The sequence below is a fragment of the Lontra canadensis genome, unplaced genomic scaffold (genome assembly GCF_010015895.1).
Source record: "Lontra canadensis isolate GAN:19392208 unplaced genomic scaffold, GSC_riverotter_1.0 scaffold61, whole genome shotgun sequence".
Classification (NCBI taxonomy): domain Eukaryota; kingdom Metazoa; phylum Chordata; class Mammalia; order Carnivora; family Mustelidae; genus Lontra; species Lontra canadensis.
This window is the reverse complement of record NW_022631055.1, coordinates 9,747,929-9,769,360: the sequence shown is the minus strand read 5'-3', so window position 1 is coordinate 9,769,360 and position 21,432 is coordinate 9,747,929. Positions and strand designations below refer to the sequence as shown.

The window sequence follows — 21,432 nt, the reverse complement described above, 5'->3', positions numbered from 1 at the left end:
TATTATATAGTTGAAAGTTGCTAAAACTTCCAATGTTCTCATCACAAAAGAGAAGTGGTAAGTACGCGATGTGATGAAGGTGGTAGCTAACTCTACAGTGGTAATCATTTTGCAATATATAAGTATATCAAATCAACATGTTGTATACCTTAAACTTATACAATGTCACATGTCAACTATATCTCAATAAAGACAAAAATGAGTTATATCATATTTGTATACTAAATATATATATAAAAATATATTAAAATATATATACTAAAAATAATTACATAAACTAAGAATATATAATAATACCTATATGGGTGGCAGATGTAAAACTACATATATATGTATATATATATACATATATATCCTTCATTTTTCTGTGTATTTCATGAAAAAAGGTAAAGACAGTATTATGGTAAAGTAATGAGAATACTCTGGAAAGTAACAATACTCTACAATTGTTAAGCATCATCATATAAAACTAGAATAAAGCTTTTAGAGGTTTTTTTGTTTGTTTAGAGTGACCTCTTCAGTCAAGATGGTTTTGCTATGCGAATTGTTTACTTGAGGTCAATGAATCAAAAGGTATTCACTGATGCCCTATATATGAGGCAGCTTTATAATGATGCTGGCTTATTTTTATGGTTGATACTTTTTTTTTTCTTTTCACTGTGCGGCCTGCTTTAGTGCCTGCAGGCTATGGCACAGAGGCCAGGCAATGGTTTGGGGCCACAGTTTGCTCTGGCATGGGGCACTGTGAAAGGCCCAGCGGGATGAGCCGGCCATAAATTCAAACCCATGCATTAGAGCTCATTCTTATATAACTGTATAATGTTCAATCTTATTTAGTGAGAGTGAGTCTCATATATTAAATATAATCCCTCAAGAATTCATTTTTAAAAGTACTTAAAGTACTTTAATAAATGCCACATGAAATAGAGTATTACAGAACTCAGGGTGGGAAGTAATATAATTAAACATTACAAAAAATAAACTCAAAGGTCATTTTATTGTCCAAGTAGAAATTTCAGTCTGTTTCCTTATAGGTTTTTGTCTATCTTCCTCATTAGGACTTCATAGTTTTGTTTTGTTTTGTTTTAAATGCTTAAAGTCAGAAGTTCATCATATTTCATGTATTTAAACTGACTTAATATAGTCACATTATCTTACCTGATTTTCATATTCTGTATTATCTAAATTGTCATCAAAATCTAATTTACCACTACTTTACTCAGTTCTTCTGAAGCTTTATCTACAGTTTGATCTTGGACAATTTTAAAAATTTTGTCATTTCTAGAACAGAGTAACAGTCTCTTCTTCCATATCACACAGAAAAGTCAGGTTCACCTGTGTAAGGTTCACCAGTTACGTAAAAAAGAATTATTCACTGTCTTTGGAACATTCAACACATTTTAATGGTTTTTGAAATGGTCTTTGATGTGGTTTATTTTACACATCAATTGACAATTTCTTTATAATGATGACATGAAGTTTTGTTGTGGTTAATGTTTTCTGGTACCTCTAAGGGCTAAACACCAAGTCTTATTCCCATTCGGAGAGTTCATCAATGCAGATGCTAACCACCTCTTGCCACAAGCCAGAAGGATGTGGAACCAAAAACCTGGTCCAAAATCATCCTATGGCTTACAGCCCAGCCACCATTAAGTCCAAAATCTTTCTGTGGCTTAACTGTCCAACCATGAGGAAAAAAACCCAAAGGTGGAACAAGGACTTCGTCCTGAGGCAAGGACAGAGGGGTATCCAGAGAGAGACTTATAATAACACATTTAGAATTAGGAAGTAGGAAGCTGAGTGCCCTCATAAGCTCTTCAAACTTAGTGGAATCCCTCTTGCCTCTGGTAAAAGAAGTTAGACCCCTTAACCAACAGGCTCATCAATCCCAGGCTGGAGGTCACAGGACCATGAAAGTAGGGAAGTTAAGTGTAGATCCTGCTGGGGCCTCAAATTTGGGGCATGATGCTGCAGGAAGAAGCTGTATAAAGATAGCATGGAAGATAAAATTCTTTTTCCTCAAGCTTTATATAGACATATAGACATAGAACAACAGTACACAGAAATAAAAATGGCTTTACATCCTAAAAGTTTACCACTAACATGCTTTCTTCAATAAAAACGCTCTTTCACAAGTCAAGTGTTCTGTAAGCTAACTGGCAACAGTCATTCACCTCCCTACAAATTTGACTTACATAATGTTTTCCCTCCTGTGACCTTAGTAATAATCAATCTCAGTTAAGATAAAGAAGACAGAGTATAAGATGGACAGGTAGTCTGGGGGATCCTTCAAGAAGACAGGACTGGAGACGGCCTGCTGCAGGAGATGACCACGGGGTAAGTAAGTAGCTTGGAGGTACCTGGAGCCTGGTAGCAGGGAGCAGATCAGAATGCTTGGTGTGCAGTGCTGCTGAGGCTGGCCTTGCCCTTTTTTCCAGGGATCAAAGAGGAAAGGCCCTGGTCACACACTACAGAAATGAACTTTTGCTCAGAGGAGAAGGGTCATCTACTTATGTTGTTCAAAGAGGTTTGGAGTAAGAGGAACAGAAGAAAGATCTCAGGAAGGGTATCAGGAGGCTACTCTAGCTATGTGGGCTCAGACAGAGAAGGCTTCCTGTAGCTCTGGGCAGTCCACACCACAGGAAGCAGAGGGAGGCCTCCTTGAACAGACCTCATATAAACAGCTTCCCCTGGCCCTCCCTCTCCTCAGTTCCCTTGAGGATGTGAACAGGATCCATGATAAAGTGGGAGGCTTGAAAGAAAAGTCACACTAAACCATGAAAACTTTGGCCAAGTACTAATGCCTGCTTACTTGTAAATAAATAAGCAGTGCATTAATTTTCTGCAACATAACAAATTACCACAAACTTAGAGGCTTAAAGCAATAACCATTTATTATCTTACAAGTCTGTAAGTCCAAAGTCCAGGCCCAGCATGCCTGGGTGATGTGCTCAAGGTCTCACTCACTCAAGCTCAAAGTCCTCTTCCAGGCTCATGCAGGTTATTGGTGATACTGAGGTTGCTCTCAGCCTCTTGCCATACGGCCCTCTTCAATTCCAAAAGCAGCACAAGAAACTCCCTTGCATCAAACACCTCTCATGCTTGAAATCACCGCATTTCCGTCTACGACTGCTACAGACAAATGTTGAGGGCTCATGACATCAGCTCGGGCCCCAGATTATCTCCCTAACTTAAAGGTCAACTGATTTGGGACCCTAATTACATTTCCAATATCCTTTATGGCAACATCTAGATTCATGTTTGATTGGGAGGTGTGTGTGCATCTTGGAGGCCAGGAATTTGGAGGACCATCTTAGAATTCTGCTTGCCATAAGCAGCACGTGTGACTGCAGGGCTAGACAGGTAAGATTTAAAAATAAAACACAGATTTTTCAAATGGCCTGCAGCAGTGGTTCTGTTTGTTTCCACTGTCAGCTCCTCCAAAGACAGAAGGAGGGCCAAAGGGGAGAGTGAATTATTTATAGATAAAACAAGCAGAATCAAAGATATGGCTGTTCTCTGTGCTGTTTGTGCACAGCTACTGACTGTCCATATTCCAGAAGAGTCTGAGGTGCAAAAGAATTAGCAAGCAGCAGCTATGAACTAGAGACGAGCATGGAAAGTAAACTGCAATTTTGTGGTCAGTGGCGAGTTTCCTAAGCCACAGAAAGACAAAGCAATGCCAGGAAACAGCTGCAGAAATGGCTGAGCAGCTACCCTCAGACAAACCTTATGAATGGCAGTGACACAGCACTCTACAAAACACAACTTTTGGCAGGAAATTGGGCCGAATCAATATGCAGTACTTTGTACCACTCAATTACCACAAAATTCGAGCATCTTCTTACACACATTTGAGATTGAGGGTTGAGGGGATGGCCTTGAGATTGGAAGGGACGGCCTTGAGATTGGGGGGTAGAACAGTCAGAAACTGAAAATGTGAAAAGGAACCAAACATGCCTTCAGAAAAGAGAACCTACTTGATTTTATCCAAAAATGAAAAAATGATTAGAAGAAACACCTTTCAAGAACTGAATTTAACTTGAAAATAAAGACCTCTGTTTTTAGCAATAGACTATTCAATAACTTCCATTTTTAAGCCATTAATTAGGTCTCCATTTTAAGCTTTAGATTTGAAATCAAGATTTCCTGCACTTATTACATAAACCAAAGAACTCAGTACACCAAGTTTCCACCCAAAGCATCTTTCATAGTCTGCAATAAATGTCTGAAAAAAGGAGTTGTTTTGGAAACAGAAAAATATTTAACAGCATTGGCATAAATAACTAAGAGGGGTACAAAGGGATGGGGGGAGGTGGTCATGCCCAGATTGTACCAACTAATCGTTAGAGAGAGAACAGGGAAGGGAGAGCGGGAAAGTATTAGAATTAAAGAATAAATTTAAATGTAATGGATGAAAACAAAGAAAGCCTATTTTTAAAGAAAGTTAACTTGATTTAATGTGGAAGAAGCTCTAGAGGGCAGTAGCGATGCTCACAGTAGTGAGAGGAGTCAGTACAGAGGGGTCCGGAAGGGGGCCAGGGTACGTCCTAGAGTGCATCCTCACTAAGGGGCCTGGAGCTCTCCTGGAAGCCCTGGGTGACCATAAGATGCAACTTAGAATGGTAAATTCTATCCAATTTAAAGTTTTTCCAGATACTGCAAAGGATGTTTTAAAATTATGAGTGACTTCTGGTTTAGCAAAAAAGACCACAAGCAGCGTGGAAATAGTTAAAAAAAAAAAACACAAGGCAAAACTTCAGTGCATGAGTCAAGGTAGTAAGCAAGGATAAGTCTACTTAGAATTTTTGGAAAAAATATTATGAAGTGTTAAGGATATTCTTCTCAAGTCCTAAAATTACTGCTATACATATCAAGTCAATGAAATTTTATAGCATGGGCATTAAGACAGTGCACTGCCAGATCAAGTAGAAAACTAAAACAAATGTTCAATGTAGTCTGGCAAAAAACACTTGATAATGTAAATTTAATTTAATTGAGATGAAGAAATCAACAGGCAATCTTATTGGACTTAAAGATAATGTACTGTATATAAGCGTTAAGTGTCAAATACGTGCCAGAGAGACAAAGATAAATAAATTCTCTTCACAGCCTGGTCTAGAAGGGAAGCAGACACCTAAACAGACAATTAGAGCAATAACCAGCATGCAGACAGAAGTTAGTATATGTCATGAGTAATGAAGACTGATTCCATTTTTGATGTTTGATTACTGACAGTTTTTAAGCCCTATAATGTCCCCTCACTTTATATGCCACAACTGGGCAAGCCGATAAGAGAGCCTGTACTCTTGCTCTCAGATGCCATGAGTTCAAACTTTCCAAGTCTGCCCCGGCCTCACCTCCAACCACAATAAAAGTCAAGCCGGTCTCCTCTCTCTGCTCTCTCAGGTCATTTTTCAGACTTGCTTGGGAGCCCACCCAGCTCTCCCTAGAATGCTTTATTCTGTGAGTAGAATAAACCTTCCTGCACCCTCTTCACATGTGATGTCATCAGTACTGAGTCAGTATCCCTCCCAAGATAGGTTCATTTTGCCTCATCTAGTTTCAGTCAGATTTCCATCACTTAGAACCAAATAACTGAAGTACTGACGAAAACAGAGGGAATAAAGGCACTCCGTAATTATTGTCAATTTTCTTACAATATAAATAGCAGTAGTGTAATTATGTAGAATGTCCTTACATACGGAAATGTGTGCTGAAGAGTATAGGAATAAAATGTTATTGTGTCTGCTTTCAAATGATTTAAAATTGACAAAAATATGAATATGGCAAAAATCTTAATTATTGAGTTTACGTTAAGAGTACATTCATTACCTATTCTTTCTTCTTTGTTTGTTTTGATTATATGAAAGCATCCATACAATTCTTTTTAGAGCAGACTCAAAGTATGTACAACATGGCTAGAGCTTAAAAAGACCACTTACTTTCACGAAGTGATTTCCTTTGGCAATCCGTTACTTCCTAACCTACCAATAATTCACCTTTTGCACAACCTTACTTTCTTTGAACTAGAATTTCTACTTTCAACTTTAATAAAAAGAAACTTAGCTCGAAAATGGCTAGGCAAATCCTTCCAATCACATTGCCTATGATCTTCCAGGGTTGAAGTTCTAAATTTAGGGACCTCCCTGTTTACATCCATGTGGCAGCTCTGTGGTCTATCAACTTGAGTGGGCTGAACTACAGTTCCCAGAATTCCCTCATACATTTCTGCTTAGGGTGGGTTACATGTGATGCTCTCTCCTGAGAGCTGGAACATGGAAGGGAGGCAGCTGCCATTCTTTAGCATACAGTAACTTCTCCCAGTTATTCACTCAGACACTAAAGTTGGTGCTGCTGGGAAGGGATTCTGCAGGTGTAATCAGTTGACTTTAAATTAAATAAAAGAGAGATTAGGTAGCTTGTCTTAGCTAGTTGGAAGCCCTTTCAAAGAGAACTTAGCCCTTGCCTGAGCTAGGAGACTTGAAACAACAGATGGATCTGCAACTGCTCTGCTTCCTCAGGATCTTCCCTGAGAGCCTGCCTGTGGACATCAAGCTTCAGCACTTGCTCACGATCTTCCCTTCTTGTGCTGTAAATAAGAGCCCATGCTATGCTTCAAATAATTTTCTTCACTGTATTACCCAGCCCAGCTTGCACTGGAGTTCACGTGTCCATCTGCACACCTTCAATAAACTTTCACAATTTCTCTCGTGAGATTTCAGTTCCAGTCTCTTAAGAAAATCCCATTTATTTCCTCTCTAGTCATACATTAATTCATGTATTCCTATCAGTTCTCTTTGTTCATGACACCAAATTATTCTCTAGCTTAAATATTAACTGAAAACCTTTAAATTCTGTGTATCAGTTCATCCCACAACTCCATTCTTAGGACTCTCTCCTGAGAAAAGTCATGCTGTGCTTAAATCATTAATTTCAGCACTGATTATAAGAATAAAACATTTAAAGCAACACAAAACAATAAATAGATCCATACAATTTGATGTTTTCTAATAACATAAAAGAAAGTAGCAGATAATTCAATAGAATGAAAAAATGCAAAATGTGTTATGTTTAGAAAGCAGGTTATACAACAGTTTATGTTCAGAAAATACCACTGTGTTTTTTTGTGACTCAATAAATAAATAATAATGCCCAGAAGAAGGACCTGAAGGATAAAAGCTCAATGTTAATGTTTCTGCATGGTAGGACTGCTAGTAATTTCTTACTTTCTTCTTTCTCCTGATTAGTAATTTCTAAGTTTACTACAGTGGACATGCACTGCTAGTATAACAAGCAAAATCCCAGTAAGTTCTGTAGTGGTGACTTAATAACCTGTGGCCTAGAACAGGAATTCTTCACTACCTCTGAAGAATCCAGTATGGACTTTGAGAGGGATGTCCAGAAAACCCCTTAACCTGTATGCACAACACTGTCTGTAGGTGCAAAGCTGTGTGCCTTTGTGTGCATTTGGAAAGGTGAAGGAAGAGGTTCACAGCTTTCATCTAGTCCTCAAGAGATCCATGATCAAAAAAGGTTAAAACCACCAGTCCAGCATCTTGCATGACCTTACCTCAATTTCTCCTATTTCCGGGGTAGGGTATTATTTAAAGAGTCCAGAAATTTGGAACAGAAATTCCCAATTTCTACTCAGGCATTTTGTATAGCTGAAAATATCTTTATCTCAAGTGGTATGTAAAATCTGTAAAACTCTCTCAAAAAACAAATTATAAAGTAAAAAAAAGCTGGATATAACTTTTGACAAGATCTCTCTAGAGTGGTTACTGCTAAGCTTTCCAAGTAAGAATACTCTGTTTGAGACTAATGATTTTGGTGTTGTATGTTGACCTCCTCTCCTTACCCTCACGTGGCACCAGAAATATAGCTCATGCCCTTGTCTTAGAATGGAGTTCATTAGTCTCTGTTCTGGGCCACTCTAGAGAGAGCGAACATATTCCAAAAAGAATTTTACTGTACACAGAAAACTCACTAGTAGTTAGAAAATAATGAACTCTTTTATGGAGATCAAAATATGTGCCATGTTTCATTAAATATCTTGCATTTGACAGAAGGAGACTGTGGGCTACACATTATTGTGATATTCCTTGCAATCTTAACATTGTACACTTAAGCCGTTTTTTTAAGACAGAAATGATAGTGATATGTTTCCTATATAAATATTATGGTTTTTAAATCTAACACCCAGAAGTTAATTTTACTTACACAATGACAATTCTAAAATACTGATTCCATCTAGAAGTGCACAAAGAACTACACAAACTTCTCTCTACACCTCTACCCCTAAAATCCATGATCTCTGTAGGAATATAGTCTTAAAAGATAGGAGTTGCTATCAGATATCTTGCTTTTTTATGCTAGCTACTCCACCATAGTCCTGTACAAATACAATTAGTGTATTTTACTATTCCAAGTTTTGAGATTATAAATAATTTATTTGAACTTAATGTGTTTACTAGTAAAAAATGGTTAATTACAACTTTGACAACATTAAAGAAATTTTAATTTTCACTTACTGAATCAAAGAGATCTAGATACAGTTTCTCCACCGCTTCCCTTTTAATTTTTTTTTTTTTCTGCTAGTTTACCAGAGTGGCATGGCTCTAGCAGTTATATCACTAAGAAGTTCTCTTTATCTACTTGCTGAATTAGATTAGAACCAAATACAGGTGAAGACCTGTCTTTTCTTAGTGTATCTGAGACGTGCAAAACCTGAGACTCAGAGGTAGAAGGGAAGCCAGAAATACGGTTTGAGGAAGCAATTCTGTGGTTGAACCATGTCTTTCTGTGGGATTTTCTTTTGTCTGCTCTTTTGGGTTAGTGATGATGATATTTATTTGGTGATGTATAAGAGTCTGTACTTTAAAAGCACATGCAAATAAATAAATAATACATCTTTCTATATCCACATGGAAAATCTTTAACAGTAGAACTGGAAATGAATTACTAATCACAAAAGTAACCTAAAAGTATTATGCTGCTTCTGAAGATAAGATCCTTTGAACCAGGGAATTTATTAGGTGGGTATCTTTCAAACTCTAAGAGTTAATATTATATGATAGATGCATAACAGATACTGGCTTCCCATTTTCAAACCACATTCAACAACACTGCTTTCTTGTACTTAAAAATGTAACTTTCTCAGAGAGATGATACAGATAAAAACCAAGACAAATGCATGCATAAAATACACGTAACAGTTTAATGGGAACCTATGGTCTGAAAATTTTCAACTTACTGTTCATGGAAATCCAGCATTGGCGGCTCAAATCGTATAGGTCTGCAATTACCCCGGTACAGAGATATACTGTAAGTAAAAAGAAAAGTGCGTAAGAAACAATTCTTTAAAAAATATGTATATCCCAAAACTGAAGTCAGACACTTGAGTTTTGTCACAACAAACTATCTTTAAGGAAAGTGTAGTCTAATGTTCTGTTGGGAATGTGCATTACTTTTCTTAGTAAAGGAAATCAATAAATATGTATTTTTAAAAATGAAAAAAAAAAGGAGAGTATTTTTCCTATTCAAAGGCACATGAAAACAGAAAATGCTCAGGTAGACTCTACGTTGAAATTTATGTGGTTGAAATACTTGATAACAGTATATATCTTAATATGTTCACTCATTTTTTTTGATACATGCACCACGAACAATAAACAGTCAACACAACTACACATACTTGGCAGACAATACAGTATACAGACTAAAACTACAATGACATTTTAACTACAGTGGCAAAGGAAATAAACAAAAATGAATTTGGGGATAGACACTTTTAAGAACTGAAATATCTTTTTAATCTGAGAGTTTAGAACATACTGATCTATTTAAGTATCACTTCTCACCATCCCACTTGATACTAGAACTTCTCACTAAAACCAGTTTCTGAACAGCAAGCCTCCTAGTCATCACCATGACCTAACAATGATGTGATACAGAAATGACATGGGGGTTTGGGGGATGTCCACATACCTCAAGTCATCTGCTTAAGTATTGAGAGAGTCAGAATTCAGTAAGCCACTGAAGTTTCTAAATAGTAGACGTTTATCTTTCTGTTGTATTTTAAGAAATGATGTTAGAGCAAAACCATTCTTTAAAACTTTATTTCCATCAACACAATTCAGAAGAACACAAGCTTCGAATGATACAGTACTTTTTATTCAGGAAATAAAGGACACATATTAGAAATAGACAAGGACATTCAGAATATGTAGGAAATTTAGCTTTAACTCAGTTCTTTAAATAATTTAGACTATTTAAAGATTAAACAGTCTGAGTAGTAGAATCGAAGCACTAAAAGTAATGAAGTCTTAAGGTGTTTTTAGCTTGAAATCCCTCTACATATGCTGAGCAAAAAAATAAAAAATGAAAAACACAAGAAAGGAGGAAAACAGCAAATGTAAGACTACTTTACTAAATAAAGCACAAGTCTAAAGACACTGGGACAAAGGCGGCACAGTTCCCCCCAAGATAGGAGCCACATGCAGCAAGAGGAACAAAATCTATTCCCTCTTGATTTCTGCTCTTCTTAGGCATGACCTAACAAGGACACTTTCTGGCATCTTTAAAATAAGAGATGCCCATCAGCTCATTCGTTTCAAGGGTATGAATCTCAAACAATAAAATCTTAATCCAATCAAGGAGGAAAAGTATAATGCATGAAGTGAATGCGTGTAAGTCATTAATTCATATAAACACTGACTCTATTAGATGCTAGAGATACAAAGAAGATTAAGATACTGTTTTTTTGTTTGTTTGTTTCACAGAAATGAGCATCTATTCCCCAAGTTGCACATGGAAATGTCTAAAGTAACCAGGAAAGATAAGAAAAAAACAAGCCATATACATTGTGTTGATTCAACACAAATCAATGAACGTGAGGGGGGCTGTCTAGTGGCTGGGGCTATGGAAACAAAGCAAAGAGCCTGTTCTCATTGCACTAACATCCCAGTAGGGGAGACAAAAGTAGAACATAATAGGTAATATGGGACAAATAAAAACAAACCAAGCACAGTAAGAACAGAGAAGGTCTTTCTGAGGAGGGACGTTGGAGCCGAGACCTGAATGGCGGAAATCTGGGGGAAGAAAGGAGATCTACTTGGCATGCTGTGGAACAAGAGGGCTGAGGTGGCCAGAGTGACCGGAGGGAAGGGTAAGGAAGGGGCTGAGATCAGAGAAGCACAAAGGCCAAGTCTCCATGCAGGAATCAGGATTTTATTCTAATCGTGACAAAGAGCCTCTATAGTGTCTTCTGCAAGGGAGTAACAAGATCTGACACATCTGAAAAGGTTAATTCTGGATGCTGTGTCAAGAACAGATTGTAGGAGACCAAAGCGGAAGCAGGAATTCTGCAGAAGTCCAGACAAGAGGTGATGGCAGCAATGGTCTAGGGAGGATTACAAGGCAAAGTGGGGAGAAGTGGCTCTTTTCCGAATATATTTGGGAAGCTAAAAGAAACAGGTCATGCTGATGGATTGATTTTGGAATGTGAGAGAAAGGAGAGAAATCAAGGATGACTTAATTCTAAAATTTTGGCCTGAGAAATTGGAGAGAGTCATTGACATGGGAAGAGTAGGTTAGAGATAGGAAGGATAGATGGGTTAGATGTTCAAGAGTATTTATTGTTTTAGACATTTAAATTTGAGATGTCTTGAATTTGAGATGAGATGTCATGTAGGCACCTGGATATACAAAGGTATTGCTTTCTATTAAAAAGTTAATGATTTTTGTGTGCTGATCTTATAGCCCAAGTCACTTTGGCAAGTTAATTCTAACAGTTTGTCTATAGATACTCTTAGATTTTCCCAGCACTGTATGTGCTCCCAAAAACAATCACCACCTTGGGTTACCTCTGTAGACAAATCATCTGCAAGTAACAATCACACTTCTTCCTTTTAAATCCCTAGACCTTGTTTTTATTTTTTATGCCTCGTGTTGGCTAAGATCTACCAAAAAATACTCCACAGAAGCTGTGTCCAACAATTTTTCTTTACAGATTTCTCACAAAATATGATAGAGGGACCAATGCATTAAAGAAGATTCCCTCATAAATAAATGTGTATTTTCGAAACAATAGCAAATTTATGTCTAAGGAACAGTTTAATATTTGAGTGGGTACAACACAAGTTGTCATAGGTATAATCTTATTTTTTTTTAAAGATTTTATTTATTTGACAGAGAGAGAGATCACAAGTAGAGAGAGAGAGAGAGGAGGAAGCAGGCTCCCTGCCCAGCAGAGAGCCTGATGTGGGATTCGATCCCAGGACCCTGAGATCATGACCTGAGCTGAAGGCAGAGGCTCAACCCACTGAGCCACCCAGGCAGCCCCGGTATAATCTTATTTAAAAAAAAAAAAAAATTCAATAACATAGTTTTCATGTATCCACAGCTGACTGAGATGCTTGCCACTATGCCTACTTTAAAAAGGGATGGCAATGATTAGCATTTTATTAATAGAAAGCAAATGTTTGCAAATCTTTAATGTTGAATAATAAACTGGGGAAGAAGTAATGTGAAAAGTGTACTTTACCAATTTCAAAGAAACAGAATCTGAGACATTTTAATTGTATATTGCATAATTTTTATCCTTTCCAGTGACTGTATTTGTTTGAAAATCTCAAATATTTTTATTCTTATTATCCACTTGGGGACAAGGAGGTACAAAAAGACTGTTTTCTGACTTCAAGCTAGGAAATGGCTAGAAAGATAAAAGAAATCTTGTGGGCCATGGTCTATGATGGTTTGTGGACTGTCAGGTTAAAGTTAAGCAGGTAGCTCCCCAATGAAGCAAATAAAGGTTTCTTGGAACTCTGGGAATTTTCTTAAACTAGGAAATTTTAAATGTTTTCCTAAAGGCAGTTACTATCCTAACAAAAGGTACTCTTCAGCCAGTATTTCTTAAAGAATGGGTTGTGGTCTATCTACACCTTAATCAGCTAGAATGCTTGTAGAAAAAGCAGATTCCAGGGCCCTACCACCATAATGTGATTCCTTACATCTAGTCTGAAGTCCAGAAACTAGTGTTTCATGTACTACATATGTACATGTAACTTTTAAAGTCATGTCAAAACTTTTAAAGTCATCAATAGTTTAAAATATGATTTTTATTAGAGACATCTAAAAAAAATCCATGACTTAAGAGAAATTATATAGATATACATTTTAGCTTAAATTTGCATTTCTCTAAGGACTAATAATGTTGACCATCATTTCATTTATTTATAGTCCAACTAGATATCTTCTTTTGTAAAGTGTATATTCAAAGTTTTTATATTGGGATGTTTGTCTTACTGAGTTATATGAGTCCTTTACAGATTCTAGATATATGTCCTTTATCAAATATATGTCCTGTGAATATATTCTCCCTCTCTTTCCTATTACAAATAGTGTCTTTTGGGGAGTGATTTCATTGAGATGGTGAGATAGGCTGTTGCTAACTTCAGTCCCCTTCACAAGAAGATCAATTAGCAACTATCCATGGATAAGACACTGTTGTAAAATTCCAGAACACAGGGGTGAGGGTGAAGAACCCTCCTGGACCACAGAGACTGAAAAGGACTATGCAATAGAAAGGTAAGAGGAATGGCTACACTCTGATCACATTGCCCTTCCAAGGCAGGCATAGAGCCATAGTAAAAAGGTCTCCTGGGCATACAGTTTCTCCAGAGGGAAAGAGACCCAGGTGGATATCCAGGTCCCTCAGTGTAATGGGTTGCTTCCCAGAAGGCCCACTTGGGTCTTGTCACAAGGGGATCACAGGAGGAAACTGTGGGGTGAATCTGTAGGTCTTGACTACTGGAGATTATATTGGGATACAGGGGAGGACAGGATATACAGCAACCAGAACTTGATAAACTGCCCTCCTCCTTGAAACAACACCCAAGTGGAGATCTTAGCCAGTGGCTATACCCATCCGCAAAGTCAAACCAGAGGTCCCGCCTGGCCAGTGATGTTGGTGGACAATTCTACATGATTTGGGTCCCCACCCAATGAGCCATACCAGCCATGAGCCTGTTCTGCAGCCTCACCTAGGCTGGGAAGCAAATTAAAAGACCTACCTAGGGTTGAATATAACCTTCAGCTCCACCCAACCAGGAAGCCTAACTGGAACATCTGGAAGCTGTAAACTCAACCTGCAGTCCTGCTTAAAATAGCACTTAGCAGAGAACTCAGCCAGTGGCTCAGCTCACCTGCAGAGCTGAGCTGGTGGCCCCGTCTGGCCAGGGAGCTTGGTGGGCAGCTTTGCTAGATTCAGGTCTCCAGCCATCAAATCATAATGGTTATGGAGCCTGTTTTATGGCCCCATCCAGGCAGGGAAGCAAATTCATAGTCCTAACTGCTGAGTATAGCACGCAGTCCTGCCCAACTAAGAAGCATGAGCATGAGCAGGCTACTGTGGAGGGCATGTTCCAGCTATGCGTGGACAGGGAAGCAAGTCAGTAGTCCTATCCAGCTGTTCCCAGCCAGTGGCAACCCTGCTGACATCAGAGCTCCATTAGCATCCTTGCCCAAATAGAGACCCACTTGCCCACAGACACTATCAGCTGACTCATCAAGAACGCCAAGTTAAGCTGACTAAAGAACTGTCTCTGCAAAGACACACAGACAACCAAACAAAATTTTTTTAAAAAAATGCATAAATGAAATGAAAAGTTCAGCAAATAGAGGATTCCTATTAAATGAGTTATATATTTAATATAGAAAAACAACCACCAAATAGAAACCCTAGGGATGAAGAATATACAATGACTTGACTGAAGAAGTCAATAAAGAGCTTCAACAACAGACCTGACCAATTAGAAGAAAGAATCAATGAACTGAAAGGTTATTTGAAATTACCCAACAAGAGGAGCAAAAAGGAAACAGAATGAGAAAAAGTGAAAAAAGCATGCTGATTTATGGAATAACTTTAAGAGAAACAATATATAGTTGATCCTTGGACAATGTGGGTTTGAACTGCATGGGTCCAATTACACATGGATTTTTTAATAGGATACTATTTTAAATGTATTTTCTCCTCCCTAAGGTTTTCTGAATAATATTTTTTTCTAGCTTATTTTATTGTAAGAATACAGCACATAATACATAAAACATACAACACATATGTTCCGGTCAACATTAGGCTATCAGTTAAGTTTTCAGAATGTTGAAATTATATGTGGATTTTCAAATGCATGGGGGGTTGGTGCCCTTTACCCCGTTGGTTCAAAGGTCAACTATAGCTTCCAGTGTATGGATTTCAAAGTTTTTTTCATAAATTTATCCTCAAGTATGTAACATCTTTAGAGGCTACTGTAAATGGCATTTTTCTGTAACATTTTATGGTTGCACTTGTAATACAGAAAAAGTGTTTCTGATATTGACTATATATTTTTCAACCTTACTAAGTTCACTTATTCTCATAGCTCTTTGGGTATATTCTTTAGGATCGTCTATACAATCATTTTGTTGACAAACATCTTCCTTCTCTTCCTTCCCAAATGATGCCTCTTATTTCTACTTTCTGTCTTAATGTACTGACCAGCACATCCAGTACAATACTGAGTAGAAGTGATGAAAGTAGACATCCTTGTCTTGCTCTCAATAGAAAGAAAGCATTCAATCTTTTACCATAAGCATCATGCTGGTTTTTTGTTGTTGTTGTTTCTTCCAACAGATGCTCTTTATCAGACCGAGGGAATTCTTTTCTATTCCTAGTCTGCTGAATGTTTCAAGTCATGAATATATGTTGAATTCTGTCACATATTTTCATTTCAATTTTTAAAATTTCCCAAATTGTTAATGACTTCTAATTTAATTCTGCTATGTCAAAGAACATGATTCTGACTGCTGAGTGCATTGTTGAATAAATATCTATGAAGAAAAATATCTATAAGAGTAAGTTCATCGACAGTGTTGTTCAAGTCTTTACTGATTTTCTGTTTATCAGTTATTGACAGATGAGTGTTGAACTCGCCAACTATAACTGTGGATTTATAATTGTGAATTTACCTTAATTTCTGTTTATTTTTTCTTCATGCCTTTGGGAGCTCTGATACCAGGCTTATAGAGACTTAGGACTACTGTATCTTCATGATGAATTTTCTCTTTTATAATGATAAAATGTCTCTCTTTACCTCTGATAATATTCCCTGCTCTAAAGTCTAATTGGTCTGATAATGTTATTCCCCACCCCATCTTTTTACTTTTAACGTACTTGCATTTTTATACTCAAAGTGCATTTCTTCAAAATCAAATCTCCCTGAACAACAGGGAGAAAATATTTGCAACACAGGACTACTACCTCTAATAAAAGAAACAGTTTAAAATGGAAAAAATAAGTATCAAAGGTCCTATGGAAAAATATGTAGAATGAAGACAGACAACATCAAAAAACAAATATAAGCATGGCATAAAATATGTAGAAAGATAACAACCTCACTAATAACTAGAGAAAGACAAACTAAAACTATATGACAGAATTTCTGACCTATCAGAGACAAAAATTAAAAAGTATGATAATATATTCAGTAGGAAAAGTTGTAGGAAAATAGGGACTTTAATTCATTGATGAGGGTTATGCAAATTGGTGCAGCTCTTGAAAGAGAATTTGGCAACATTAACAAAATTACATATGCATTTACCTTTTGACTCACCAATCCCATGTCTAGGAATTTACCCTAATCATGTACTTTCAACAATACAAATTACATATGCACTTATCTTTTTTTTTTTTTAAGATTTTATTTATTTATTTGACAGACAGAGATCACAAGTAGGCAGAGAGGCAGACAGAGAGAGAGGAGGAAGCACGGTCCCTGCTGAGCAGAGAGCCCAATGCAGGGCTCAATCCCAGGACCCTGGGATCATGACCTGAGCCGAAGGCAGAGGCTTTAATCCACTGAGCCACCCAGGCGCCCCTGCACTTATCTTGTGACTCAGAAATCCTATCTGTAGGAATCTACTCTGCAGATAACTTTGAAAAATATGAAAATACATATATGCAAGGCTATTCTTTGAAGTACTATTTGTAACTGCAAAATACTAGAAACAAATTGCTTATATGCAATCTACATCCAAATAATATGTATGTTGCAGTCCATAAAAATACTGAGAAGGGTCTCTATAGGACTTATTTTTAAGTAGATCAAACAAAACACAAAAAAGCCTGTACTACGCTTCCTTTTGCAGAAGAAAGGGGAGGTATAAAAGAAAAATCCACGTGTTTGACACTTTTGTAGAGTTTGACTTTTTGAATTCTACCGTTTCGTATTTTAAAATGAGTCTTTAAAATGGAGGTAAAAAAAATCTCAAATGGAAACAAACAAGCAAACAAACCAGAAGCCAAAGAGCCAAACTTTCTTCAGAATGAACATTACCACAATGCAGGTGAGTGTGAAGGGGGCAGTGGAGAAAGATAGAATGGTGAAGAACACAACACATGTAAATTTTGAGTAAAATATTACTCAAATACCATATACATTCAAACTAAACAAAATAATAATAAATTCTAATAGTAGGTTTGTTTTCATGGTGGTATGAGTTAACCAATCTGAAACAAATTTATTTGTATTCTAGGGTTGAGTAATTAAGTCTATATTCTGTGGATAACTGGAGCCAGATTTCTCATTGCTGGAGAATATATGGAAACAAAAAGGGGTGGTGGTATATTAAAACTGGAGTTATCAGTAACAACTTATGGTTTTAATATACATAGATATTAAGACAGATATAAACAGATATATGTTTGTGCATACATACATACAGAAACATTTTTTCCTAACTCTAACAAGGTCTAGAGACAATCACACCCCAGCAGTAATGATTATACAAAACATATAGATCTTAGTTTGTAAACATCCTCCACTAAAATGAAGCACAAGTCTCTGAAAAAGTGGGATGTTCCTGGGCTAGATGAGGAAAATTATGAAATACGCCTGGAACATCTTGATGTTTCAGAAAGTAAGGAAGTGTTAGAAGAATGGGGACATGTGAAAATCATAGAGAATACCCCCAAACATATACGGTCAATTGATTTATAATGACAGTGCTAAGATAATTCAATGGGAAAAAGACCGTCCTTGCAACAAATGGTGGTGAAATAATTGGATGTCTATACCAATAAAAGTGAACTTTGACCTTTACCTTATGGTTTCCTTGCATTAGAATGTCAACAACAAACAAAAAACTGAAAGAAAGATAGAATAAAAAAAAAAAAATCACCAGAGGAGTAATTTCCAGGCACGATGCACCAGTACATGCTGTAACTAGTCAGAGTTTGATGCCAAACAGCATATTTACATGGTTTCAAAGTACTTCTTTGCAAGGTATTTATGTATTATAAATGAAAATGGTACAAACAGACATGCTGTGCCTCCCAATAATCAGATGAACTGAGCAGGACACATATTTAAGTGATATTCCTGCCAGAAATGCATAATCTAAAATGAACCATGAGAAAATCCAAACTAGGATGCTGGCCTCTACTTTTTTAAAAAAATGTCAAGGTCATAAAACAGACAAATCAACTATTCCACATTAAAGCTGAGTCTAAATTAAAATTAAATATGACTGGAACTGGCCTGAGATTTGGACCAAAAATTTCTTTTTTTCTTAAAATAAAAATTATCCCTAAGGCCGCCTGGGTAGCTCAGTCGGTTGAGCAACTGCCTTTGGCTCAGGTCATGATCCAAGGGTACTGGGATCAAGTCTTGCATCAGGATCCTTGCTCAGCGGAGAACCTGCTTCTTTCTCTCCCTCTGCTGCTCCCCCTGCTTGTGTGCTCTTTCTCTCTCTCTTTGTCATATAAATAAATAAACTCTCTAAAAAACAAAAAATAAAAATTGTCCCAATAATGGGACAATTAACAAATTAAAGTTTATAGACTAAATAATACTATGTGTGTTAATGTTAATTTACTGATTTTGATACGTATTCTCAGCTTTTATAAAATTATGTCCCTCTTTATAAGAAATATACACTCAGGTTTTAGGAGTAAAGGAACAACATATCTATAATTGATTCTCAAAGATTCAGAAAAATAATTACATATACACTACAGGTATGTAGAGAAGGACAGATAGGAGAAGGTAGGGAAGAAAAAGGAGGGACAGAAGAAGTAGAGAGGGAGTTAATTAATGATAAAGTAAATGCAAAATGGTAAATGAGGGACTCTAGGTCAAGGATATATGGTAATTCTCTGTACTATTTTTGAATTTTTTTTCTCTGAACTAAAACTATTACAAAAAGTAAAAAAAAAGTAAATATAATTTGAAAACTAAAGTATATTTCTTATAGACAGCATATGCTTGGATCTTTTTTTAAAGATTTTATTTATTTATTTGACAGACTGAGAGAGAAAGACAGCAACAGAGGGAATACAAGCAGGAGGAGTGGGAGAGGAAGAAGCAGGCTAATTCGGGGCTTGATCCCAGGTCCCTGAGATCATGACCCAAGCTGAAGGCTGACGCTTAATGACTGAGCCACCCAGGCGCCCCAGATCTTTCTTTTTTAATACTGTCTGATAACGGTTTTGAAACTGTTTACATTTATTCTACTTTTTTATATAGTTGATTTTGGTCTACCATCTTACTATTTGTTTTCTATTTTTTCCATCTGCTTTTTATTCCTTTTGTCTTCTTTATCTGCCTTCCTTTAGATCAAGTATTCTTTTAGTATTTCACTTTATATCCATGACTGCTCTGTTAGATCTCTTTGGGTTTTTTCTTTTTAAATGATTTTAATGTATCTTCCAGTATTTGTTTCATCTTTTCACAGTCTAACTCCAAATTATTATTCCACTTTACATACATGTAAGAACTTCACAACTCAATTTTCCCTCCTCTTGTCCTTTGTGCTATCATCATACATGTAATGTATACAAGTTATCAATTTCATGAAACACTGTGATTATTTTAGGTTTTAAAGGTCAGTTATCCCAAAAAAAATTTTTAATGAGAAAACATGTCTTTTATATTTTTCCACAGATTTTCACCTTTTTGGTGATCTCCATCATTGTGTCTAGAGCTATGTTTTCATCTGTAATGGTTATTACCTTCAGAATTTAAAGGAACTGCCTTAACATTTCTTTACAGTGACAGTCTGCTGGCCACATGTTCTTAGGTTTTGTCTGGAAATGTATTTGTGGAGGATATTTCTGCTGGATATAATATCCTGGGTTGACAACATTTTCTTTTGATATTTTAAAATATCAATTTGCTGATTTTGTGTTTGCACTGTCTCTGATGAAGAGCCAGTAGTCATTCCCAGCTTTTGTATCCCTACATGTAATTTATTTCTTCCTGGCTGCTTTTTGTCACTGATTTTTAGGAACTGGAATATTATGTGATTTCATGTGGTTTTTCTTTGTGTTACTTGTGCACTGGGTTTAGTGAAGTTCTCCAACAGCTCTGTCCTCCAATTCCTGGAACTTAATTACACCTGTGTTAAATTGCTTGCCATTATACCATAGGTCACCAGGGGTTTGTTTATTCTTTTCCAGTCCTTCTTTTTTCTTCCTGTGCTACAGTTAGGGTTACTTCCATCACTATGTCTTCAATTTCACTTTTTAAAAAAAAAAGATTTTATTTATCCATTTGACAGACAGAGATCACAAGTAGGCAGAGAGGTAGGCAGAGAGAGAGGGGGGGAAGCAGGCTCCCCACTGAGCAGAGAGCCCAAACCCTGAGATCACAACCTGAGCTGAAGGCAGAGGCTTTAACCCACTGAGCCACCCAGGCACCCCAATTTCACTTTTTCTTTTGTAATGTCTACATTTTTATTAATCCCACTCAGTGAAATTTTCATTTCAGAAACTGTATTTTCCAGCTGCAGAGTTTCCACTTTGTTTTTTTTACAATGTCTATTTTTCCTTCATTATATTCATGTTTTCCTTTAAATAGATGAACATTTATAATGGATGTACTGAATTCCCTGGGTGCTACTTCCATCATCTCCATTATTTCTAGATGTTTCTTTTTTTTTTTTTTTTTTGGTTATGGGTCCATTTATTGGTTCTCTACACTTTCAATAATCTTTGATAAAAATAATTATTTCTATTACATTATTACTATTCTAAGTTACTTTCATTTCCACATGAATTTCAGAATTAGCTAAACTGTAGGTAATCTCTACAAAAAAAATCTCTGGGGATTTTTATTTGGATTGCATTGAAATATACAGATAAATTTGTAGAGAACTGACACCTTAATATTGACTTTTTATCCATGAAGACAGTATTCTCCCTCCACTTATTTGGGTTTTCTTTATTTACTCTTGCTGATGTTTGGAGATTTCAGTGTACAGTCTTGCACATCTTTGGTCAGACTTAACCCTAGGTTCACTGACTGCCAAATCTACCCAGACTAGGCTACACCTAGGAAGCTAGGGCATATGAGGCCTGTCACTCAGCTGCTGAGCACACCAGGACACAGAGCT

General features: G+C 36.7%; 1 protein-coding gene and 1 non-coding gene across 2 annotated transcripts in view; both read right to left on the bottom strand.

The window, feature by feature from the left end:
• TMEM131 (transmembrane protein 131) overlaps positions 1 to 21,432 on the bottom strand; it is a 213,815-nt gene that overhangs the window by 110,134 nt on the left and 82,249 nt on the right. The window contains exon 4 of the mRNA XM_032877892.1: positions 9,257 to 9,325. Coding sequence (XP_032733783.1) covers positions 9,257 to 9,325 — 69 coding nt within the window. The remainder of the gene's footprint in view (positions 1 to 9,256; positions 9,326 to 21,432) is intronic.
• Positions 656 to 790, bottom strand: LOC116879602. Its single transcript, XR_004385068.1, has one exon. It is a non-coding gene; the product is annotated as a small nucleolar RNA SNORA42/SNORA80 family (small nucleolar RNA).